At 35.0% G+C, this 26,179-nt stretch overlaps 3 protein-coding genes and 3 long non-coding RNA genes across 8 annotated transcripts in view; 3 read left to right on the top strand and 3 right to left on the bottom strand.

Moving 5' to 3' along the window:
- Nucleotides 1-19,623, top strand: part of LOC117232210 (phosphoinositide 3-kinase adapter protein 1) — a 42,909-nt gene extending 23,286 nt beyond the window's left edge. Inside the window, exons 6-19 of one of the 2 annotated variants that reach the window (XM_033491436.1) lie at nt 13,166-13,325; nt 13,586-13,973; nt 14,256-14,552; nt 14,647-14,782; nt 14,876-14,887; nt 15,055-15,245; nt 15,759-15,831; nt 16,036-16,344; nt 16,561-16,986; nt 17,068-17,187; nt 17,255-17,349; nt 17,472-17,691; nt 17,899-18,486; nt 19,213-19,623. In XM_033491436.1, the coding sequence (XP_033347327.1) occupies nt 13,166-13,325; nt 13,586-13,973; nt 14,256-14,552; nt 14,647-14,782; nt 14,876-14,887; nt 15,055-15,245; nt 15,759-15,831; nt 16,036-16,344; nt 16,561-16,986; nt 17,068-17,187; nt 17,255-17,349; nt 17,472-17,691; nt 17,899-18,486; nt 19,213-19,229 (3,032 nt within the window). In that variant the 3' untranslated portion in view covers nt 19,230-19,623. The remainder of the gene's footprint in view (nt 1-13,165; nt 13,326-13,585; nt 13,974-14,255; nt 14,553-14,646; nt 14,783-14,875; nt 14,888-15,054; nt 15,246-15,758; nt 15,832-16,035; nt 16,345-16,560; nt 16,987-17,067; nt 17,188-17,254; nt 17,350-17,471; nt 17,692-17,898; nt 18,487-19,212) is intronic. The other variant, XM_033491437.1, reaches the window with a different exon arrangement.
- Nucleotides 14,956-15,710, bottom strand: LOC117232216. Its single transcript, XR_004493083.1, has 2 exons — nt 15,322-15,710; nt 14,956-15,238 (listed from the first exon to the last, which is right to left on the bottom strand). It is a non-coding gene; the product is annotated as an uncharacterized LOC117232216 (long non-coding RNA).
- LOC117232214 lies at nt 16,237-24,668 on the bottom strand. Its single transcript, XR_004493081.1, has 4 exons — nt 24,456-24,668; nt 22,888-23,066; nt 16,504-16,754; nt 16,237-16,354 (listed from the first exon to the last, which is right to left on the bottom strand). It is a non-coding gene; the product is annotated as an uncharacterized LOC117232214 (long non-coding RNA).
- Nucleotides 18,316-19,217, bottom strand: LOC117232215. The gene is made up of 2 exons (XR_004493082.1): nt 19,033-19,217; nt 18,316-18,970 (listed from the first exon to the last, which is right to left on the bottom strand). It is a non-coding gene; the product is annotated as an uncharacterized LOC117232215 (long non-coding RNA).
- LOC117232211 (waprin-Phi1-like) lies at nt 21,147-23,626 on the top strand. 2 transcript variants are annotated; one of them, XM_033491438.1, is made up of 4 exons: nt 21,147-21,305; nt 22,495-22,595; nt 22,880-23,055; nt 23,224-23,626. In XM_033491438.1, exons 2-4 carry the CDS (start codon nt 22,531-22,533, stop codon nt 23,472-23,474), a joined length of 492 nt encoding a protein of 163 aa, XP_033347329.1. In that variant the 5' UTR covers nt 21,147-21,305; nt 22,495-22,530; the 3' UTR covers nt 23,475-23,626. The 2 variants fall into 2 exon arrangements, with proteins under 2 accessions (XP_033347329.1, XP_033347330.1); XM_033491439.1 differs by lacking the exon at nt 21,147-21,305 and adding an exon at nt 22,087-22,271.
- Nucleotides 24,669-24,709: 41 nt separating the features above from the next.
- Nucleotides 24,710-26,157, top strand: LOC117232213 (waprin-Thr1-like). The gene is made up of 4 exons (XM_033491440.1): nt 24,710-24,864; nt 25,061-25,126; nt 25,761-25,934; nt 26,003-26,157. The coding sequence occupies exons 1-4, from the start codon at nt 24,858-24,860 to the stop codon at nt 26,092-26,094; spliced, it is 339 nt and encodes a 112-aa protein (XP_033347331.1). The 5' UTR covers nt 24,710-24,857; the 3' UTR covers nt 26,095-26,157.
- Nucleotides 26,158-26,179: the final 22 nt, after the last annotated feature.

Genomic DNA, 26,179 nt, shown 5'->3' with positions numbered 1-26,179 from the left:
ATTTATGCCACAATTTTCCGCTAGTGTTTCCCCACGTAGAAAAGTTTGTTTGAGTTGTAGAATAATAAATCACGGATGATGATAAAGAAGCCTGTTTCATTAAATAATTATAGCTTCTCGTTCGATCCATCTCGAATTACCTATTAATTGCTCATATGTATTAGTGATTATGAAGTTATTATTACACATTACATTAACGTTTTATGCTTCGTTATAATTTCCTTTTATATCCAATTCTTGGTGTTTATTGCTCGATTATTTTGTTGTTAAATCTTTCATAAGATAGCTATTTTATATTTAATATATTACAATTTTTTACTGCTCTGTATAGAAAGGAAATTGAGTTCAAATCGATGTCTGGTGATAAAAAAAATTGAAATAAGAACAATAGGGTGTCGTTTGGAACGATCAGATAATTATTGATTGATTGCTGTCAATTAAGTCAATCACAGAGTATTTATTATTTTTGTCGCTCTAGATCTACCAGTCGAGACGGAAATAAATTTTATGTAATTATAAAACTTTTTTTTTAGAGGGGAAATATCTCTAACACACATCCTACTTCTGTTTTATTAGAATTATGTATTTAATTTTTGAGACATGAAATTGTTTTTTATCTTCAATCCTTTTAAAACTGTAATTCGAGATTTACTGAAACTTCCTATACAATGATGAATCTTGTTATTATCTTTAAGTAGATAAATCTACAAAATTTATTTTAGATAATGAAAAATGTAAAAAAAATAAAATGTCTAGAGAGAAACCCCTATAGGAAGTAAAGTGTTTCTACATCATGTCCCACGGCTTGCCTATTTTCAGGAGCGATTCCAAGCTTGTAACTCGATACTCTTGTGCTCGAAACTGTCCAGTAAAAGGAGCCACTTTCTACCCGTGGATGTAAATATTTCTTCCGCATTTTTACGTTAAATCAATCTTTCCGTCATAACTTCCTATTTTCGAGAATAAGAGCACTTATTGAAGAAAATATAAAACGATCAAACTCTTGTACAGGAAAATATATCTATATCAAGCAGATCTTCATAAATACAATTTATAGTGAAATGACGCACATACTCCCATCTTTTAATAAATTCCCTCTAATATATTACACTTCCATTTAAGCTTAAATTAAATAAAACTTTTCAATGTTTCTAATATTTCCAACATTTTTTACAAATATCAAGCAACGCTAAATAAACAAGATATAGTTATTTCTTATTTTGAATTATCGTATAAATCGCAATAATTCTTCTTTTTGCACATAATTTACTATCCATCTGTTTTCTTTTATAAAAATTATCTTCGATGTGCCTTAGGGGGTTTTTGTAAGAAATATTTGCGATTACTTGAAATTTACGGAACTTACACGAATTATTACCTATAATATTACTCCCGTATTTTGATGCACCACAGGGTGTTTTTCGATCTCGTGAGTATACGCGAGTTATATCATTCGATGGTGCCACGTGCAAGGGTCAAAATATCGAGAGGAGAAATTCCGGTGAAGGATTGGTTTCTTTATTATCTCCGTGGAAATTTATGAGTAACATAGATAAATTATATCTGTGAGAACTCCCGGCATCCTGTATACGAGATAGTTCTAACGAATAAGGGCCACGGTGATTTTTTGGTTCAATCAGTGCCAACCAGATAATCCTAATTTACAGTCACCGCTGTCTCCTTCGTCTTCAATTCCCTCTCGTTTCTTTGGAGGAATCGTGCCATTAAAATCTTAGAAATTCGTAATACCGCTTCTAAGGAGATATTTAAAAGAAGAACGAGCTTTTTACTGAGACAGTGGGAAAGAAAGAAGTATAATAGAAAGAGTAAAACGCATCGTTTCATTCCTGCCGAAGAAGAAGTTAGTCGTGAGAGCCAATATTACAACAATTTGCGCTTGAAGATATATTTCACGTACAGTACTTTTTCTCCATCCCTGACTCAAAATAGATACATTTTTTATCGAAATAAATTCTTAAAGGGATAAAGTGGTCCGAATAAATTTTTATTCGGATAAATTCTTACACGAATAGTTTCTCGATCGAATAAATTCTTGTTCGATTAGATATTCTGTCATTATTGGCGAAACAAATTTTATTCCTTATCTTTATTCGTTACCAGTTATCCGAGTACAATTTTGCTCAACTCTGCGACGCAACGACATCACCACAAAGAATGTCATAGGAAACGCGTCGGCATACGCGTTGTCGTAGCTGTGTACTGCAATTCGTTCGTTCGCGCCGCCAGAAACCCTTTTTCTTGTCAGGCCTTCGTTCGCTGGTTCCATGAATTCGCGATTTATATCTCTCGACGCTGCTAAATATGACTAATTACAAGACGTCGAGTGGCGTTCAGCACCACGCGGATCTCTTTGTGTACGTAATAGTCTGATCTTTTCTTTTAATTCAGACCAGGTAATAAGATTCAATTATCATCTAGAGGATTTCTGCCAACAAATTTTCCACATTTTCTTCTGATTTATCTTTCTATATCGAAATTTCAAGCTGTTTGTTTCGTCGAATATGTTCTGATCATGAATAATCGACTGAGATTTTTGAAGGATTTCTTGAAAAAATGAGAGTAGTTGGTGTAGTGATATTAAATCGTTAATTTTTAAATACAATGTTTACTTTTTCGTTATATAGCTATATTTGCTTTACGATATTGTTATGAATTATGATTTAGGAGTCTACTACAGAACAATTGAGATTTCTTCTTATCTGAAACTTTGTCAAAGTCCAATGCATTCAATGATTATTCATGTATCTTTTGTGTCTATTACAATTCTATGGAAACGCCTATAGAAAGACATGGATTTCGATGTGACTGATATTGCATCGTCTGTAACCCATATTTGTAATTAGTCATTTGTGCCAGATAAACGCGTGGATTTGAGATATACATTAAAATGGTCATAACACGTAAACACGTGTTACTTAATTATTCGTGACATATAAATATATGTCATTTAATTATGCGAAATAATTTGCGCAAAGGGATATACAACAGTTTGGAATATAAAATATAATATGTGAACAGACGAGTGCAAACAATTCTCTTTCTTAATGAAATAATATTTTTCTCTATAAATAATCTTTGTCTTTTTAATTAAATAATCGTTGCAATGCTCGACGTTGCAGGTCCAAGAGGACTTGGACAATAATTTAGCAACTACATAGTAATATCAGTAAATCGATAAACCGCAAGTTATAAATCATGAGATTTCTTCTTTATAATTTTAAAACATTTCGTCCAATAAATCCTACGTAAAATGTATTAGTATTGGTAACTTGTAACTTGTACAATTTTCTCTAATAACAATTGAATTGCGCGAAACGAAGAGAAGAACGATGATGTTTACGAATTCGTCCGAGACAGAGACTGATAAAGCGTCGCCAGTTTGCCTCTGATTTCGTGGAAATTCTCGCCTAGAAGTATATAATGGCAGATAAATTTTCACGTTCCACAACGTTTCGCGCCCGTCTCGTCTCGCTGCGTTACGCGAAACGAACGATTAATGAACCGTTTGCGGTAAGCGATTAATTATCGAGGAAAAGTGGGAGAAAGAAAGAGAGGAGAAGTCGCTAATTTCGTATCCATCGCGATATCCCATAGTTGTGTTGTTGCATGAGACCGGTGATATAGAGCACTGCATGTTTTTTAATGCGCGTTTCTGAATGACGATAATGACCACGCTAAAATACGAGTTCCCGTCAGCTAATTGGCGGTTAGCTAAAGATTAAGAGGTGGATTAGGTTGAAATAAAAATCCAAAATGAATCGTCGGTGTTTTGAATTTTCTTCTTTTCATACAGTAAGCAAGGGTGTAAAGAAAATACTGCGATAGAAAGTAATTCAGTTTTCAAAACATGCTGAGATTTTTCAAGTCTTACATGCTTTTTCACTCTCTCGCTGCATTATCTTACCTTCGCGTTACATTCTTTCTATTCCTTTCGCTCGAAACTTCTCCAACCCAATAGAAATAAGGGACGAAAATCTTCTCTATGCTTCTTCAAAATACCTCCCGTTTAATACGATACCCGATGTAACATTAAATTCCCGGTTACCAGCTCAACAAACAAATTATCGTTCCCATAAACATCGAATGCTTTCCACCAACTTTGCTATCAATCTCAATCCAAACCATTAATCCTGCGTACCTCAACATTGAAGCCTAACATAGTCTTGACATACTAGTAACGTGGTACACAACTTGTTATGCGCGACACGCGCAATAAGACGCCGCGACGCCGTGCTCCGAGACCTTAAGACTCGTATTCTCAGCTCGGTCACTCGGACGGCGGCCGCATGCCGCACATACTCTCTTTCTCTCCCCGACCGTTTCCTTAATTGGAGAGGCCCAATTTCTCAGTTAGGGGGTTACGCGAGGGTCGAGCATCGACCGTAAACGAATTACTATCGCGTTTAGACTGTCAAATAAAATATTCGTCGGACAGCCGCCGTTGTTCAACGCACGTTAAACGCTCGTCAAATTATAATCGAGTCCAAGGGGCGCTTATCTAAGTTCAAGGTAACAAGTAGAGGCTTGTCCTAGATGTTCCTTGCGTTGAACGAGGGAAAAAAGAGCTGACATACCGACTCTGAGAAAGACTCTCTCTCTCCCTCTCTTTCTCTCCCTTTCCCTTCGAGGGACTAACTTCTTGTTGTACTAAGTAGTTGACGATAAATAGATTAGATTAGAGAAATTGGGGTATCTTTTTTTCTTCGATTAAAAATTTGTAGTCGAAGAAATATTTGGGGGATTTTTCTTGTTTCTTACGTTGAATGAATGTAATGAAGTTTCTTACATGAATAGAAAAAGGAGTATCTTTCTATCTCTGAGAGAGATTCATTTGTAGAAATTGCTTCTTGACGATAGGATTTTTTTTTTCTTGAATAAAAAATTTGTTTGGAGAAATGATTATGTTATGTTTTGTTATACATTTAATATTTAGATTTTATTTTCTGATGTTTAAAACCACGCATACGTAGTTGATAAAGATAAATCGTGTTTTAATGGAGTAGTCTTCGTCGTTTCCGCCGCCAAGTAATACCTGGAAGCAATTATTTTCCCGTTCCTTGTTATTCCACGGGCACACATCAGACGACCTCTTCGTTCGTTTTCTATGGGAGGAAACGCTATCCAACGGAAGCGATATACTGTAATTGGTGTCCTTTAAAAACTTGCCGGAATCCTTCTAAAACGAAACCCTTGCCTTTATGATGATTTTATTGCATCTTCCTTTGTAGATGTTTCTTTGAAACAAATCTATCCGCTTTTACTACTTCTCCTTGTCGGACTTTGTATTTCCAAATAGAATAAATTCTCTTTTTAAATTTTCATAAAGATGTTGGAACAGTTTCTCATAAGAAATAAATAGCACAAAATTCAAATACATTGCTTTTATACAAATTTTCATTCGTCTTTTTTTGTTAACATGTATATAATGTTATCAAATAGAGTAAGCTTTATTTTCAAATTTATACAAAGATTTTTAATCCAATTCTCTAGCTTTTTTTAAATCTTTTATTCTTGCAAAAAATTTCTAGTTAAACTATTTCAACAATTCTCGTTAAAATTATACGTAAGACGGTTGGCTATTGCGTCAGTGGAGAACAAGCATCGCGCACGAGACGCCTTTGCGCGAAGAAAAAACGTAGTAGCACGTCGTGCAACCTCCTAGCAGACGGTTTGCAGCGGCAACGGAAATAGGAGCGTGTAAAAGGGAGCCGCCTAAACGCGACTCGCTGGAATTTCGATTTCGCCGTGAATGGACGTCCTGTTTAAGTTTTTTCGTCGAGAAAATCGCCGGCAAGCGTGGTTCAACTCTCCACATGTGAGCACTCTTTGTATCTCGGTGTCAAGTGCTCCGTGGAGAACTTAATTTGTGGAAAAAGAAGGAAATTAAAGGGAGAGGAAAGAGAAAAAAATGGGCACTTGGGCGATATCGTTAAAAGTAGTATGATTCAGTGGTAAAAGAGTTTTCATGAATTTAGTATTTTTTGTACCATACTAACAAAAGTAAAAATCGTTGTAGTATAATACAAGTACTTATTATGAAATACTGTACTCAGTCTAGTCGATTTATGCTAACGATAATAGAACTATATACATACTTCATGAAAAATATAATAAATTGGTACTAATGAATGGACATTAATTAGACAAGAAGACCATCATTTGTATATGTAGGCGAGTATTTCTACTTGCTTTTGTATCAAAAAATTTTCCTAGTATCTTTTCGATTTTCATAATTCTGCATTTAACGTGTATCATACAAAATGAATACGCATAAAAAAATTTAGCAATAATTGGGAAGGATGTTTGCATCGCGATTACCATGTTCCTGTTTAGGGTCACAGACTATTTATTTAGGATGTGTGAGCTTGCGCGTCTTTCCTTATCTCGAGAGATTGCGAAGTCCGCGAAAAGAGCGCACCAATTGCAGGCTAAAGAGTACGCGAGTTTCATTCGAAGACGAGTCGTCTTGTAAAGCGATCCTGGAATACCCGCGCGGTTCTTTCTTAATTAACTCAATTAATGACTAATTAAGCCAGCCCGAGTAGACAAAGCGCGATCGCTATCAGATCTTATTTTCGAAACGAAGCGCCGATCTTTCTACTCATATAACGACTCGTTCTTCGTAACTTTAACTTAATTGCACGATAATAATCGCTTTTAAAATGAAGAACAAACAAAAATATCGTACTTAATACCAAATATGTAATCTCATGTAAGAACATGGTTAAAAGATAGGTTAGGAAACTGATCATTATTCTAGTTTCTTATCACGACGTGTATCGTGCTCGTTTAACTCCGTAATACGGAATAATTAATTTCACTCTAGCGCAAAATGTAAATGTATTACACGTTTGAAATTACTTCTGCTTTGTAATTCTAAAATTGATGAGAACGTTAAAGTTTCGCGTCGCGTGCCGCGGTTCTCACGCGAGGCAACCACGTGGATTCCCAAAATATTTGAACGTGGCGTCTGCGCAGATCTAAGCGCAGCTGGTCACGCATGCGCGCGATCCACGGAGTTCCCCGAACGCATCTCCCGAATCAACCCTCGAGATGATGTTCAGTGACGAGGCGCGCCGCGCTGCAGGAGGACGTTGTTTTTTCTTCTATTACCATTTTTCGTCCGTTCCATCGACATCTTCGTTCTCCCTTTTTCTCCTTCGATTTATTACTTTTCCCCGTACCAAAAATCATTGGTATTCCGCATCGAATGGAACGTGTCGAGCAAACTCTTCACGGTGACGTACAAAATTCGTGCAAATCCGAAGGCGACGTGTTTATATGGGGTGTAAAATGATTGGTACGATGTGTTCGTGTTGAAAATTCATAGACTCGACGATTAACAATTGTGAAAGAGATATTACATCGGGAAAATGAAGATCAAAGAAGAGAATCATTATGCGAAACGAAGCATGGAGTACTTTGGTAATATTATTTTCTTTGTATTTAATTATTAATTGTCTAATTTTAGATTATTATATATAGAGGTATATTAACAATACGAAATTTTGTTGAAGGAAAATTCCTCGACCATAACCGATCCATTGTATTGTTTACAAATGTGCTCCAGTGTTCCATATATCGTTATAAGGGTGCGTTTAAAAGCGTCCAAAATCATCATGCGCAACAATAGCTGAATTAAAAATTCTAATGAACCGTTGTGACGCTATTGACGCGCCAGTGCGACGCCAATAAAAAATGTATAGACTGTCTCGATCGCTAATCGATCTCATCGTTAATCGAAAGAGCGTATATAGGGTGTTCAGAAAGGTCTAGGTTAATCTTCGTTTTACAATAGAAAATATATTTTATAAAGCCTATTATATTTATTAAGCCTATTATTATATATTTCTAGCATTACTCGACGAATTAAATACAAATATACCAGTTTTCATCAGACGGACCGTAAACTTTAATTGAGTACTGTACTAAAAATCCAAAATATTTAATTTAGCTATCGAGGCGATCGATTGATCGTCTTTCTGCGGTCAGTTTATTAGTTTGTATATTGAAAAACTAAAATCAAATAATAAGTAACTCAAATACAACTCACGATTTCTAACAACGATTCTAAATAGTTGAGTAAAATAGTACAGTTTAATATTTAAAAATTACTACGAGGCGAAAACGGCTAAGAAAGGAGATCATGTTTGATATAGTTAATAACATCGAACAATATTTATGAATAATAATTTATTTCCATTTTCAAAGGACGAATCAAATAATTTTCTTCCTCTTTTGTGTCCTAAAATTACTCTCATATTATTAAGTCCGCGTGTTTCGGAACACCCTATATAGATATAATTCTGAAAAGGAATCGCTCGTAAACAGGACACGCGTATTCCTCGTTTTATCCAGCGAAAACCGCAGAATTGTTTTTTAGTTATCAGGGACGTAGATAGGTGTGTTGACGAAGGACAAACGACGAGCGAACGGGGGATGAAATCTGAGAATTCGTAGAAATTATTTATAAAGCGTCCTTCGAGAATTCCCCGACGGAGACAATTTCGTGCATTCGAAAGCGTGTTGTCGTCCTGATGCACCCGATGCGCAGGATATGCAGTATATGCTAATCGTATGCAGGGACCCGTGCGCCGTGCCGAATACAAATGCCAGCCACCATCTTTGCGACGTTCTAGCCTTTTCTTCTTTACACGATCGCTTATTCCTACCATCTATCGTGCTATGTGACGAGCTTCAACGGATTTTTCGATTAAACTATCAACGATAAATTTCATTTCAAATATCCTATTAATATTTATGTAATATTAATATTTATACTTTTATTGCCACTAATATTTACATACATATATTATTTTAGTGTTTAATTCTGTTACATTATTCGAAATTTTATATTCCAATTTTAATTGTAATTCGCTCTTGTAAGCTATTAAAAGATTTTCAAACGAATGTACGCATTTCTGAATTTCTTAAATTGTTACACACTAGACGCGTCAAAGATTTCGTTTATCTTTCGATGAGCGATAATTCTTTCTTTCAATATTCTAATCACCGAATTACATATCGAAACAACTTCCAATTCGCGAATACAGCCTCGGTTTTCCGATATATTTGTAATAAAATTAGCGTAAAAATTCTTCTCGAATTCCTCTTTCTTTTACAGTGTTCCTAAAAAAAAGAAGTACATTTATATACGAATAAAGAAGAGAAAAGAGAGCAAGGAGAAAAAGCCACATCCCCAGATGTGACAGAACTTTGTCTCCATCCCTTGGCAACCGTTCAGATCCAAAACAAACGAAGACACTCGTATACTTAATATTCCACGTTCGTCCATCATAATTATAGGCATCGTCTAATTTCTGAGTCCGTACGTGAAAACAATGACGCGAACGTCGATCATTGGTGGGGGAAACGATTCGAATTCGACGATGGTCATTCCACGTATCGAATCGATCCTTTCGAACCGGTCAGTCGTCGACGATAAATCGAAGGTGTTCGTTCAATCCGATCCTCCGTGTCCTTTGAGTGAAATTCTTCTCGAGAACAGTTCATTTTATTTCTTTCTCCCTTTCCATTTCATCATCGACGATGAAAGAAAACACGAATCGGTGGTAAATACGCGAATAATTCGTGTTGGTGAATATTTGGAGGGTGAAACGGCACGCGCGAGAAAGAAACCGAATGAAGGAAATGGCCGAGAAGTTTGTCCCGCAGAAAAATATGGCGAACACGTGCGAAACGCCACGGTCCCGGCGACGAAACCGGCCGACTTTCTTGGATTTGTCCAACATCACGCGTAAGTGTCTCGTTTTGCTCGTAATTTATGTACGCCCGTGTCTTTCGACTTATTTCTCCTGTTTCGCATCTCGCAGCAAAAAGTTTCGTGACTTAGGAGATAACTCAGAGTCCTGGTTTTTGTCAAAATGATTTATACATTATGCTCTCTTTTTACTCTTTCGTGGAAGCTTCAAATATTTCCGTTTGTCTCTTATTGCGTGAAAAATTACGTACACTTGAAGTATAAACACGGATCTTTCGTATCTTCAGTGGATATAATAGTTTTTGAAGGGATCTGAAAAAATTCATATCTTCAAACGTTCTAAATTAACATTATCGCACAATTTTTGACAAATAATTCGTTCGTATTTGTTGCACACATTGTACAATAGATAGTAAATTAAAAAGTAAGAGTATGCTCGGAGGAGATACATCGAATATTTTTGCCTTAAATCCGAGAAATAGGATTCAGCAGGAACGGAGAGTAGTTGCAGAGACTGCAGTAAATATTAAATGTAGGTAGATGTGGTAAATTAAAGATCTCGAGGTACGCGAATAGCCAGTCTGTTTGGACGAAAGTATATTAAGAAATGCATTAAAGGGTGCGCTGCAAGGGAAGTTTCTTTCTGCCTGATGTTCACTCGAGTATCACGATATCGTTGCACAGTTGCAATAATTGTGATATTGATATCTCATCAAGTTCTACTTCTTACGCGTCCTTATAAAGAATTTGCAAAGCTGTAAAAGTAAACAGCAACGTAATCGAGTAAAAAGTGCATAGAAAGAAGAATTTCGACAGAATTCAACAATTTTTTAATTCGCGAAGGAGAATAAAAGGAGTAGAAAGCCGATCGACGTCGACGTCCGCAATAGCGGAATTATATTTTTCGAAAACATCCGTTATAATGCTTCCTGTCGTGCAGGCCGGGATCGTGTTACGAAGAGCGCACATAACGGCTCGCGACTTTAATCGTTTGCGACTATTAATTCGGTGGAAGACCGGATACGCCGAAAACGGAAGCCACGCGCGTCACGTAGCAAACGCAAGAACCGCCAACATGGCGACTAGAGAAGCCAAGTACGGGAAGGAAGATCTTTCAATCGTCAATCCCCTCTAATACGTTTATAATTGAAAAGGAATATTCTTGCCACGAAAATATATTTTTTCTTTTACGTTTCCATTATTATATAACATATTCGAAACAGAGTACTCGTTTAGTAATTGAGAGAAATTTCTGCTATTTTAATATGTTCATTTAAAAAATTAACAATAATAATCGAATATTAATGAAATAATAATAAATGTTAGCAGTAATATGAATAATCCATCTATGATAACTGAAAAGAATTCTCAAGAATATGAGAAGATAGAGACAAGAAGTTAGGAATATTATTTTTATCTAAGCCTTTTTTCTTTTAACGAGAGAGCAAAGTTTAGGCCAGTACGACTCGATGAAAAGGTTGACGTTCGCTTCACATTATGTGTTCAGGATGGAAACCACGTGTTACGAACACGGAAACGAACCCTTTGCACCGGCTATGGTGTTCTTCTATTCTTAACAGTGCGTTTATTTGTCCGCGGTTTTCACGGAAAACTGTACGCGTACAGAGGAATAGGGGAGAAAATGAAAGTTTACCCCGTGCCCGGTTATTTTCAGAGTCTTCGTACCCCAGCAAGGCTATGAAGCTTTCCATTCTCCCATAACTCCATCATCGTTTCGATTCCGATGCATCTTTAAATCCTTACTCATTATACAACTATGTGCTTTGAAAATAATTCTCCTCAGTTTTTCCTCTTATATTTATTTGTTTCGCACTATGATAACTTTGCTGTTGAATACAGTTGTACAATTAAAGGCTATTGGCGAAACTATTTTGTTAACTTCGTTATTTTTCCTCAATTTAAAGGATATACAAAATTTATAAAAAATAATTGATTATTATAGGTTCAAATCTTTTTTTTCACTCTTCAGACTGCACAGTAGACACGAATAAAGTTCTGCTATTTTTCTATACAGAAGGAAAGGGAAAATAATTTTTCTATTGAAAGGAAAATAGAGAAGGAGAAAGTTGTATTATTCTTTGTGCCTGATATGTAAAGACTTGAATAAATATGTTTTTAAGTCATCAAAATTCTTCATTCACAAATGAAATAAAACTTCCATGTTTCTCGGAATTTTGACATTCATAAAAAAAAACTTTTGTTTTATTTAGGAGACTAATTTACTATTTACATTATTTTTACTTTATTTAAAAACTAACTAAATTACGTTAGTTAGTAAATGTACCTTATACGTACCATCTTACCTACATCATACAGTGTTCCATCTTTTACCATTTATGAGCTTAGTTCAATTATTTTATGAAACCTGTCGAACGACAATCGATAATAGACAGGGTGTTATAATCGAAAGGGATGGAAAAGAAGAAAAAGAAAGAGAAAGAAGAAGAAAGAGAACGAAAGTGAACTCTTTCTAGTTATTTTGGGATGCAGGGATCATAAGCCCTGGTGCGTTTCCAGTCGGTTTCTGTCAGATATCGATATCAACCGGCACAAAAGCCCCGTTGTACAAGAAACGATCGTGGTTATGGAAAATGGACGACCCCATTAATTATACCATTGTACGCTCGATAAACTCACGAGCTGCTCTTTCCGCCGACTGCTGTGAAACGTTTAGATAAGCCATGAGCCTCAGTTTCGCGCGTTCACTGTTCCACGACATATTTCAAGGTTACCAATTCAAGTATCAATCACATACTTTGTAATTCACAAATTTTCGAAAAACGAAATTGATCAGCTTACCTTGTGAGTGGGTCACGAGATTAATAATAATTTTTACGTTCTTGTCAAATCAAGCACTGACGTGGAAAAGATTCAATGAAATTGAAAGATACTATCTCTACTCATATCATTAACGAGTCATACGAAATTAAGCGGAGTAAAGTATATTATTATTTTATCACGATGATCATCACTGATGATTCATCAAGATTTTCGCGTGACGGCGTTCGCCCGTGTTAATCAGACATCTCCGTGATGTCGTTTTCTCGAATAATGCGGAACAAACGCATTAGAAGGGTATTATTTCATTAACGTCGCGTGTCGCGAGCCGCATTAAGCGAAATTGAACGCGACTCCGCCGGGGGAGAAAACTAAAGCAAGGTGTGCCTTCCCGCTAATGGCTTGTACAAATTAACCTGATCGTTAATTAAGACCAGGTGTAAATAGCAGGAGTTATCGATTTATTTTACGCTGTTATTTTACCATTTTTTCTTTCTCTTTTCTCTATAATTATTCTACTCGAACTTAGTTTTTATAAATTGGTAACCTGCTTTGTCTTTACAATATTAAAATGAATAGACGAACGTACGACGAAGTTTGAGGAATTAAAATAAATTCTTGCAGGATCTCGTTCAGCGACCGGACTGTCGAAGATCGATTCACATCCCGAAGATGATGTACTGTTCGTGTCGAGCAAGGACAGCGAAATTTCGAGTCTGTGGGTCAATTACCTCACTGCCTGTTTCGAGCAGATCAGCAGGCAACAAGGCCGGCCGCCTTTTAAGTAAGCAGATCTTAGTTTCATGAATTTATTGACAAACGATTCATATCATACAGAATTTCTTCATTAGGATTTTTCGTGCATACAATAAGAATTCACATTCGAATAAATGGATTTCTATTATATCGTTGCAAAGTATAACCATTCTATATAATTTCTAACATAATTTCATACTTCATAATTTCTAACTATGTTTCCATCATCGTTGATAAGTTTTTAATCACATCTCTTTAACTATTTCTCCATCAAATCGGAAATTACAGAGTTCGTCACGTGACAATCGAAGAATCGATGCAACCTGGCACCGAGGAGAGGATTCGATCGGCTCGCTTGCAGATCGTCGTCGTGTGTCCAATATTGTTGGAACGAGTGCAAACTCGGCCAGAACACGCGACGAATCTCTCCAGACAGCTAATCGCCGACAAAGTACTAGCGATGATGTTGGGTGTCCACGATAGTCACATCAGCGACGTCCACAAGTCGATTCTGGTCTCATACAATCAGTGGAGAAAATTCTTCGTGAAAGACCAGGACGAAACATTCGTTGGTGAACTTCTGGGTGCCGCGGTTGGAATTCTTGGCACAATGCCGCCTCCTGCGTTGAGGAGCGACAAAACCGCCTTTTCGGTTCATCCGAAAAAAGTGAAGCTGGTAGGTAAATCACTGCAGACAATTTCGTTGAATTAAAGCAAAAAGCTAAATGGCAGCGAACGATTTCATTAACTTCAAATAAAATTTTATCAACTTAAAGAACAAAAATACTTCTATTGCTTGTATGATACTTTCAATCCTGCATCTTGTATACATGTAATCGCTACAGATATACATATATATTTAAACAGGCTTGATTATGGAAGTTTCTGGGTTTAAGTGTGTTTCAAAGAAGAAGAAAAAAATATAAATTTAATATAAAAAGAAAATAAATACTTTCAGGGTCATAACAGGATAATCGCGTTGTTAAACGACCCATTACGACCTGAGGACAATGTATCAGTGATCGTGGATCGCTGCGGCGAAGCGATTGACATCGCCCACGTTAAACGAAGAAATCCCTATGCCCTGCAATTCTCCATTCCCGACAGATGTTTAGAGGTATCGATGTTGGTCGGTGTTCGTATAGCGAAGAATGGTTGTCCGCTTGGTGTGAGGCAAGTAAAATGCGAGAGCAGGCTCAGGGAACTCGATCAAATCCTCAGAGCCCATGACAATCCCCTAGAATTTATGTGCCAGGTAAATGCGAATAATAGTTTGATAGATTAAATTCGAAATTCTTATGATTATCCAAATAGATTCAAATGTGGTAAAAATTGAATTTCATTCGTAGACCTTCGGCTTTAATCCTGGTGATCGCGAAAAATTGGACAACTGGATGGTCCACGCGTTTCAACGAAACGTTCCACCGCACTTCAATCTCCTGTCTACGCCCAGTGGGGTAGTGTCTACCCAAAAAGTTCACTCAAGTGAGTATTTGCTGATTTGAAATAGTTTAATCATTGACAAATGTATCTGGTGAAAATATTAAATATTGTTTGTTTCGCTTGCTGGACTAATAGAAAGGCTGGTTGGTAAGAACTTATGAATCTTATTGTTAGGAGATATCCTACGATCCGGAATTTGAATTTAAACATTCAGATTTAGATTAAAATTTCATTTCATAGTTTTTAAGTCAAGTTCTGAATTTTTATACAGATATGATAGATTAAGAAGTAAAGTAAACTCTTAATTATTCTAGGCCCCGAAGAGAATCCGACGTTGTTACACTTTGCCGCACGTTTCGGCCTGGAGAGATTAGCTTGGCAACTGTTGGAGTGTCCAGGCGGTGATATAGCATGCGACCTGAGGAACGTGTCGGAACTGACCCCTGCGGATCTTGCAGAGCAGGCAGGACATACGAGATTGGCGCATCAGCTTCGTGGCTACATGGTACAAAAACATCACCTTTAAAGCGACATCACAGTTAGTCCAATGGAACCGGTACTTTCGTGATATTTCTCTATACCTAATTGCAAATTGTCGCTTGGACGATCCACCTTCTATTTTTCTCTAAACTCTGCGTCTAGCTGTCCGTAGACTTCCAATTGAAAACGTGATCAGTTAAAATCAGTTAAAATTAATTAACATCAGTTGGATTTAGTCGGAATCGGTTAGAGTTAATTACGACTCGTTAAATAATTAATTAATTATATTCCATGAAAATCAGTTATGGTCAATTGGAATTAGTTTGACGACTCTAACTAGTTTCGTCCGGATTCTAATTACAATTAGAAACTTTAATATTCATAGAATTTTGAGATATTGTTAACGAAGAATGATAGTAGGCTTGATTTATAGAATTTTTTACTGATATTTTGGTATGTTTCGGTGAATTAACTGGTATCTTACTTTTGAATTGCATGTTTCGGGCTTCCCCTTGAATTCTCGCGCACGGTGCCGCAGCAAATGAACGAGTTCACTAACATGTACAGCTATTTGAAAGTGATCAGCGAGACCACTACAGACCAAGCGGCAAGTGAGTAGACCCTCTTTTATTAAAATCTGTATTTTATATCTTTTGAAATTTGTACGCACTTATATTTGAATCTATGGTCACAAATATATAATTATACAGATAAACAATTGCGATATACCCAAATATTTAAACATAAATAAGAATTCTAAATGATTATGAAATGGTACCAAGATGGCCCAATATTAAGATTGAAACATCTTTCAGGCGCGGACCCATCGACAACTAACACATCAAGCGACACCAATAACGACAAGGAGGATTATTGTCGTCCACGACCCTTGAGCGAAGCCTATTCGGTGCCACCGGCCGCAAGACCAATAACGTCCTTGATCTTGCCAGGTCAATTATCAGTAACCCCTAGCCCGACCACCAGTAACCCCATTGAGGCAAATTATTCAATCGTACCAGCACCGACTCCCGTCATCGCCAGTCCATCAACACCAACGCCTGTGATGACCTCCTCGAACGGCTTTGAACTCCCTCTTCAAGGTTATATGAAAATGCATCCAGCTGGTAGGTAACTCTATAAAGAGATAAACGTAGGATATTTAAATTTGAACTATTGAATTTGTATATTTAAATTTGTCAAGTTGAATATTGAAATATTTGAGTACTTAAATTTTTAAATTTTGAAACCTTGTGATGTACAAATAATTTTTGAAATATTCCAACCTGAAACATTTCCAAGCACTGTCGAAAAATTGATGTTTCCAAATTTAATTCTTTAAGGACCAAAAACACCAACGTCAAACGCAGTGAGCCAGCAGCCATCTCGAACAGCGACGCCCACTCAGAGTCGTTCAGATTCTCATCCCATACCTGCTCGAGAAGAAAATAGTCAATCCTCCTTCTCTTATGGCAGAACCACCTCCAATTCCAGCAGCACAAAGTCGAGAGAACCATCTGGGCCTCAGGACGAGTTACTGGAAATCATAAACGACTTCAAGAACAACGTGTTCACGATAACCGAAGTGGAAAGATTGGTCGAGAACTGGAGGAATCGCAACGATGTTCAACAGAGCTTCAAAGACAAACAGAGGCAACTCACTGCGATGAGGGAAGAGTATGAAAGAATACAGAAAAGAATGAAAGAGGAAATGAAGGCTCCTACACCTTTTGACAGAATCAGAAAGTTCTTCTCCAAAGGAAAGAAAGGTTCGTTAGAGCAAAATACATATATTATAGATAATCCTCTGTTTCATAAGGTTCTAATTTATTTTTACTTTTAAATTGTAGATACGAAGGACTCTACGACCGGAAGTGACGATTCTTCTTCGACCAGTAAAGTGGAGAATGTTAATGGTGCCCTAACCGACCGTAGGCCAGTTAGCAGTCTAAGTCTCCGCAGTGTTTCAAGTACATATTTCGATAGTAAATTTGTTCTTTGGAGAGAAAATATTCTAATTAATTTCTATTTTCTTAGGCTCGTCTTCGTCTGGTAGAATGAGCACTGCCAGCGGATGTAGTGGGACCAGTTTAGGTGACAGTGGAACTCATTCTGATACTGAAGATCGACGAGTTAGTATTTAGAAAAATATATAATCGATATCTCGATAAAGAACTTTGAAAACCTTCCTACAGCTACAAATATTTTTATTTGATTGTAGAACTTGAAATTTCTGAATGAAAAATTATTTCAGTTACAAAATGCCAGAGAGGATAAAGCGGGTGTGATGTCGTACGAAATACCACCAGCTCCAAAGCCATTCGCAGGAAGGTATTCCCCGGCGCTTAGGTATTCCCCATCTCCTCGTTCCTCGACTGGAAACGATTTAGACTTGAGACCATCACAGCCACAATTACGAGGCGAGGATACCGAATACTACATCGCTTTTCCACCATCGGGATTACCCATTCACTGTTAGTAATCAAATAGTAAAATTTTAAGAGAAAATAAATAATTTCGATTAATACATACTACAATACTTAAAGATATACGCTAGAAGCAGTTTCGATTTTAGATAATTCCGAAACGATCAATTGTATTCTGATTAATCATAGATTTGTAATTTAAATTTTATTCCGAATAAAAGATTCTAAATAACACTTTTCAATAATGATCAACAGCTTTCAAGACAGAGGCTCCTCTGAAGGAACCAAAAACTCCAAGCTCCCCGTGTGATCACCCTAAGTACCTGGACTTGATTCAAAATTCATCGCCAGTCACTAACGACGCTTCAGAACCAGAGTCCTCCAGACATACTGGCAACAGTTACGCAAACATTGACCCGTCTACGTTGAACCTAGCGCCAGTACCGCCTGCTGGCATGTGCATTCCAACAAATTACGTGAACGTGACACCAACGTGCGTCACCTCGTCTCAGGACACTACACAAGGTCAGCAAACTGAGCAGAGACACTCACTTGACTTAAATCATGTATCTGAAATCTCGAAGAATTCAACCAAGGCCGAGACTCCCGGTCAGGCGGGGGAAAATAAGGTCACTGATGACGTACAAGGTCAAGACAATGTTTTGACTGAAGTTCAAGGTAAAAATAACGAGGAATATGTGGACACGAATCTGGCGAATAGTTTAGAAGGCGTGGATGTACCGGATACTGGTAAACTGCCGGAATATATGAACGTCGACGTTCCTCAGGATCAAAAAACTGGTGCCACGAAGAAAGTGCCTGCTCCTCCTGTTCCACCAAGAGGTAAAGTTACTTTTATCTCTTTTTATTTAAGTTATTCTGTTATTATATTATGAATACAATTGGTACGTATTAGGTTGGATAACTCATGCTTATACATGCTTCCCTATTTCCTTTGCATGTATTTCTGTGCATTTTTTTCTGATATCAAATACTTTCTGTTTCAAGCATTTTCAAATGTGCTACTTACATAGTATTTTAGTTTAATTTAGTAGCAGTTTAATGACATAACTTCCCTTAGATGAATGAGAATCATATCTCGTCATAACAAGCTATTTCAAGATAAAAGAATATACGTGACTAAATATAGTCACAGTATTTCTTAGTATTTACTCAATCCCTCTTCCATGAATTCTCTACTTGTAAATTTCAGCGAACCGTGTCATAAATATATCAAATATCTCAATTATTCTAACTCAAGGTTTATCCGTCCATCATATACTCAGAAATAGTTGAGAAAGAACTATTTAAGGAGCTTAAATTACATCTATAACCAAATGACCAAATGAAATGTTAATTTCATTGAAATCTGCTCCACGAATTCCTTACCAGTTTAGTCACTGGTCATTCCCTTTTACTTAGCGGGGAATCACGAAGGTTGTCGATTACTTAAGACACTTTAGTGAACTTTCATCATCATTTGCTACTTTTAACGCTATATATGTGTGTGCAAATCATTTCGCTCCTACAATCGATTCATCAAAATTTTGTTTCTATTTTCTGTTACAGTTACCACGAAGAAGTAAAATAAGAAAGATTACCACGAATAGAAGTACTTGAAAAGAAGTCGTTCCTCCGACTGGAGACTTTAATGGGCGTTCAAAAACAGTGCTCTCGGCGATCGTTTTTCATTGAAGAAATACTCGAGTATGATTTCAAGTACTCGGCGTCAGTGTTCTTCGTAATCCTTAGTATTAATAGCGTATTTAACTGTAAATTGTTCGGTTCAAGATAGTCGCTATGGCTCATATCTTCTATGTACATTACCTTCGTTCTTTTATCTTTCTTTCTCTTTATTCTAATACTCAGTGAAGCGCGACTTAATCTGTAGTTTTTGTTTATGGTATTGTACTGCAATTAAGTGCGTTTATTGGTCGTTATTAGTCTAAAACTGCCTCGAATGCGTTACGAAAATAAAACCAATGTATAATTAATTATTAACTTGTTACTGTTATCGATAAGCGAAATATACTATTGTTCATAGTATCGAAGATATTTTTAAAGTGTCTTAAGTATATTATAAAATATTTTAATCGTTTCGATATTTCCATAAATTTTATTAGATTAGGAACGAATTTGGAGATCTCAAATCATTAAGATCAATAAATTTGAGATCTTCAAAGATTTTAAGTTTAAGTTTCGGAACCCGAATCGTTGAGACAATTATTTTACTACGTTTTTTTTAGGAAATTTAGAATATTATTGATCAACAAGCATTCGAGGCTTTCTGATTACGCCACTAAGTTGTATATTATGTTAATTAACCGATGCTCGGATCTCGGTCCAAGAACGAATACAATGCTAGCGAGCGCCAAATCAAATTTTCATCTTTTGGCGGGAAGCCAAAATCGCAATCTGTACATACTGTCCTCTGCTCTATATTCTATTATTATTGTAACCAGTTTTCTATATCGTTAGTCCTTAGGATTAAGTTAGAACAATTTATACAACGATTGTTTAAAAAAAAAATGTCGATGACGCCAAAGACTGCGTTAAGAATACATGGCGTCACGTAATCATTATGTTATTAATCATACAATTCATGCACCATACGTTGTAATCATTCTCTAGCGTAAACAATACTTTGTACAGGTGTCGAAATTCCTTTTGTCTTACGTCTTTATAAGAATGACGACGAAATGCGTTTCAAGTACCAAGGATGCATTTATCGTTTTGATTGTAATATCATAGTGTAGAATATTTCACAAAACCATTCTTTTTTATGTCTACCAGTAGAGATACTACTATGTCTTTTTTATATTTATGTTTATACCAATAAAACTAAAGATAATAGAAATTGCAAAATTATTTCAATCGGATCTTCGTGTTACTTCAATGATAATCAATTGATTATGAATTGATCATGAATGAATTACGTAGCATACCATAAACATAGTGAAATATGGAGTATTGATAATATCGAGTATAATTTATGCATTGTCAGAAAGTCATCATTTTTATCAGGTGCATCTGCTGTGAGGAACGTTTCTAGGAAGCCGCGTTATTCTCAGAAATTACACGTTAAATATGCATTATGTAATTTAGCGTGTCCGTGTATGTAGATTTAATAGTAAGGGGGGAAAAAGCATGAGTAAATATTCTTGCCAAATCTGTCGTTAATCGGAGGTAAAAACCATATTTGTTAACACAAAGTTTGCAAAGTTTCGCTTCTCTTACGCATCATCAAACTTCTTAGATAATATTCTATAAATGTTATTAAACTTAATAACAAAATATCGATGAAATTGTTAATATGAATAAAAATGGACAAATATTCATATTAAGAATTATTTTTTAAAAGATGCCAGAACCTAACACACTGTTACAAAATATGTAGATACTTCAGTTGTTGCAAGCAAAATATCGTTGAAGTACAAATGATGTCACGCTCATGTACATACAGACAAATGTGTTTTTTTTTTGAATAAAACATGCGATTGAATATTCATCGACAGTATCAAACGACCTGTCGTGGTATCAACATCACGGCCAGGAATATCCAAGCGTTCTAAAATTCTCGAAAAGTACCTATTCAATTATTGACGGCGAGTCGAACAACGTGTCCTTTCTTTCACGAAGGACGATTATCTTTGGACATAAAGGTATTTTTACTCTTTGATTAAAAAAAAGCACTTGAAATGAAAAATATATGAAATAAATGCAACGCAGATCTTTTTATATTTGTTTAAAGAGATATCTATGAATAGAAAGTTGTAATTCAATTATCTTTTGCTACAAATTCTGCTCAATCAATCTTCTTATCTTCTTATCTTATCTGACTTCTTACCTTTTTCAATATTTACAGTAAATCTAAATTCTACAAATTCTATGTTAAAATATATCAGAATACACGAAATCGGTAATCATCCAATGCTACTAATAGAAATTAATATTTATTCAAATATCCCACCAAAGAAATTCATATTCATTTATGTAGATATTCTTCGAAATCTAATTAACAAATTAAAAAATTTTCATCGCAATATTTATATATATATATTATACTACTGTATTGACGTTAGTTTCTTGTAATGATAGCTTTCATGGATTGGCAAACCAAAAAATTTGGTTCATCTCTCGTGCGAATGAAATAAAGAAAAAATATAAGGAAGAATCTGTAAATTTATATTACTAATATGTATAAATCTCTGATCCATAAATTTAAATTTCTAATTATTATTAAAATAAAAATAAAGAAAAGACTATGCCGCCCCCAGATCAACGATCCGGAAATGATCTAAACTACAGCCTATTCATTTCGTCAACCCTGGGGCTCGCAGAAACCACTATCTTCCTTCCGCTCGATTTAGATTTCTCGTTAATTTGCCACGCTAATTACCGTTGCGGTTCGACATCCGAGGTAGGTCCAACGATCCCCGATTTCCACTAAGGAGTTGCAACGTGCTCGTTACGTTTATCATTGAGTGGGGATCGATCTTATATAGGAGAGAAATTCTTCTCTCTTCAGCAAAAGTCTCGATCACCTGTTTCTTCGTTTGTCAACCCACGACTGAGAGTCAACGGTGCCATAATCGATCATATTTCAGTTTTGAAAGCATTAACACAAAGTAATTCAGTATATCTGTGCGATTTTTTATACAATTTATGAAATACGATAATTATTATTAACAAAAAATAATAGTTGTGTTTACCGAATTTGTAAAATAGTGGAACTCCTGTTAGAAAAAATAAATATTTAAAATAGATATTCTTGAAACGAAAATTTCACAAACAAAATTTTTATCAAAATAATCGAAGTTTTTACAAACACATACCTTTTTTCGTTTTTAGTTTCGAGTAAGCTAAGTGAGTAAAACTAATTGAAAAATGAAATTGCTTACGATGGTCTTGGTGTCTACGTTGTCTTTGGCCACAACGCTTGCTCAATCCAGGTTTGTTTCTATCTTGTTTAATTAATTAATTGATTGTTTATGATGAACAGATTACGGATTTTTATGCATTTATGGAAATTTAAAGACGAGAAAATATATAAGAGTAGACATAAAATATTCAAAGTATAGTAACTCTTTATAATATCTAATAAGTTTGTGGTGAATCAAATCTCTCATTAAATCCTACTGTTTTAGTTATGTTCTTTAAAAAAAAACATGAATTTAAATAAATACTCTCAGTCCGCTAATGAATCTTCCTCGCGCAATTGAAATAATGTCTTCAGGTACGAACCTTTTGCTGAGAAACCAGGTTCCTGTCCACCACCTTTGCCAGTGCAGATTTGTAGTCAATCTTGTTTCTCTGACTCACAGTGCTTAGGAATTGGCAAATGTTGTCCAACCAATTGTGGAGGCTCTGTTTGCACAAAACCTGTTACCATGAGGCAAACAGTTCCTATCGGTAAAGTGACACTGTAAAGCAATTAATAACAAAGTTGATAACTAAATTTTATGTTAATTAATTAGCAGAAACGGTATAAAGTTATTCAAATTCTTAATAACTGAAAACCTTTTAAAAATGCCTAACTTTGATTTCAATTATAGAATTTGATTTAATCTGTATATTTAGAGAAACCAGGTTCGTGTCCAGCGAAACCAAAAGGAAGATGGGTGTGCTCACCAACCTGCAGTGTTGACAATGATTGTAGAGGAACAATGAAATGTTGCAAAAATAGGTGTGGAGCATTGGCATGTCAAAAACCAGATGTTGAGGTGGCTGAATTTGCAGACGAATCGGAAGACTTTTATAATAATCCCAGGAATCCTTACATCAATTCCAGAGATCCAAATAATTATCTACGTTATTATTTCAATAAGTAATTAAAATAATTGCAGATCGCCATAAAATATTAACAGGAAAATATGATTCTCTTCTTATTTAATCTTTTGTAACTAAATATATCCTTGTGCCATATCTTGTAATTGTTACAAAATTTGTGATAATTGTGAATTAAAAATCTTGCTCTTAACTAGATGTAGTAATTAATATATATCACACTTTATGATACTCTTTTTATACCCCTTTTTAAACCATCTAATTTTTAAATTTCCAGATTTACAAATTGATCGATATCTCAAATAATAGATAACAATGCTTGTTATACATATATGCGCGTTTGTAATTGAAATAAAATGTTCTATGATGAACCTTCTAATTTCTTAAATGATTTCTCAGAAACAAATTCATTGGTAAGCGGCTTTATGTAAATGACGCATCACCTTATTAGCCTATTGACCTGAATTTGCATAGATCCTTGAAGAATACATTCACGAAATCCAAGTAGAAAAGGTCATTAGCAAGACGGACTAAATGGAGGATCGTTTCTAGTTTCCTAAAATCCTAGGAAATAATCGTTAATATAAGACCGTATCAAACTATTTTATTGTTAGAAAATAAATAAAAAGAAATATAAAAAAAAATATAAACTGCTAGAAAAATTAGATAAGAAACAGAAAAAAGATGACATCTTCTCTGGGGCCATTTCAGAAAAATTCAGAAAATCCTACTTACTGTATAAAAATTTCTCTTACATATATATTATAAAAAGTTCAAAAATTTTGTCAATATTAATTTAAAACCAAAAGAAAGTTCAAATGCTTTATTCAAAAAATCGAATTATTTTGAATATATTATTTTAATCACAAATCGTGAAATTTTCCAGTATTAATTTAAAAATAAAAAATATTCAAATAGATACAATGTAAACGCGTTTATTGTTGTCGCTTAATACATCTAAAATGGCTTGTAATAAAATACATAAAAATACGTAATTTGTATCAATGAAAGAATGATCTACGAACCTGAAGTCTGTATTAGTTTTACGTAAATTCACGTATTCAATTGAAATACCCAACTACATTATTCGTCGAACAGTTGAGTCACAAACGTAAAAACATATCAATAATAGTCATAAATGCGTTCATAAACTGCAATGATGTCGGGAAATATCAAGAAGTTGAATCAGCTGGTTCCCTACGTACCGCCGTTTCACGACATGTTCCTTTCGCTGACCGCAGAGTAGAGGTGGAAACGAATGAGATAATGACATAGAGATTGTTATGTAGATAGATAAGGAAAGAAAATGACAGAGAAAGATTTAAGAATCTGAACTCTTATCACGCACCAATTAGACGTTGTTCATCTTGCAGTTGAATAGATCTGGTGATTTTAAAATTGTGGAAGAGGATCTTCGACAAAGAACAATGCATAGTATGTGTGTTTATGAAAATTGAGACTTTTACATAAGGTGTTTCAAGTTAACAAAAAGTTAATGTGAGTTAAAGAGACAATTTCATCGAAGAGATAACTTTGTCGTTTCCGTTTTTGTTTATATTGAGACATCTTGTGCATTAATACATTATTTTATTTTTCGAACTTTTAAATAATCAAGTGTATATCATTATAGAGAAAGGAATAATTATGGTACTGGCTGTGTGCTTATTAATTGCTGTGGCAGACGCTCAGCTGTCTCGTAAGTTAATTGATCACCTCTATGTAGATATATTATTTACTGACATTTCATATAAAACTAATAGAACTTTTCTTGCTATTGAATTATTAATTTATTTCGAACGAATGCGATAATGTTGTAAATATAATTCTATTATCTATAATTAATATCGACATATTGACACTTTAATTGAGTATTAACTAATAATTTGTCATATTTTATATCTCTCACGTATATCTTGATTATGCTTATTGCCAATAAATGTTTTACTATGAGAAATATGTACAGATACGTTCAGATATAATCGTCGATATAACGACTGAGAAAAATCAATATGACTGTTCATAAAAAACGATTTCCTACAAATTCTATAAGATATTTTGGTTCATCCTATATCTCATCTATGATCACATATTCTGTCTTTTGTCAATCATAAAATATAAAGATAATACTACATTATTACTATATTACCACGCGAGTATTTCAATATAGCTTACCTAACGGGTATTTATTGATCTATTTGACAATCTTGATGTCGTATAATTTGTTTAATATTAGAATTAATCGAAATGAGTTTCTATTTTCAAAAATGGCGCATTAAAATTATCTTTACGCAAAAGGAAAATTCATCATTTACAATTTAATCATTTTTTAGATAAAGAAGGACATTGTCCATTAAGAAACAGTGTTTCAAAATGCACTCCTAAATGTGTTTCGGATTTCCAATGCTCTTTTAATGAGAAATGCTGTCCAAATAAATGCGGAAGTGAGTCATGTGTTTCAGCGAGTCCCGTTAGTACCGGCAATGGATATAAAGGATCATCGAATGGTAAAAGAGTTTACATAATTTTTTAAGATTTATATCTTCCAATATCCATAAGAAAATTTATTTTTCAGACGACGTTTATTGTGGCGGAGTAAAATGCGGTCCGTACCAAAAGTGTAAATTCGATCGTAGAACGAAACGTGAAAAATGCGTTCGTACATAAACGATTCTCTGAAATATAACAATATTATTTTTTTATAAAATAAATAAACATTTGTTTTAATTACTTTACTTTGTACATATATATT

Source organism: Bombus vosnesenskii, unplaced genomic scaffold, assembly GCF_011952255.1.
Source record: "Bombus vosnesenskii isolate JDL3184/JDL3185 unplaced genomic scaffold, Bvos_JDL3184-5_v1.1 scf7180000013285, whole genome shotgun sequence".
NCBI classification, from domain to species: domain Eukaryota; kingdom Metazoa; phylum Arthropoda; class Insecta; order Hymenoptera; family Apidae; genus Bombus; species Bombus vosnesenskii.
Note: the sequence above shows the minus strand (reverse complement) of the source record. Positions and strands in the feature narration are given on the sequence as shown.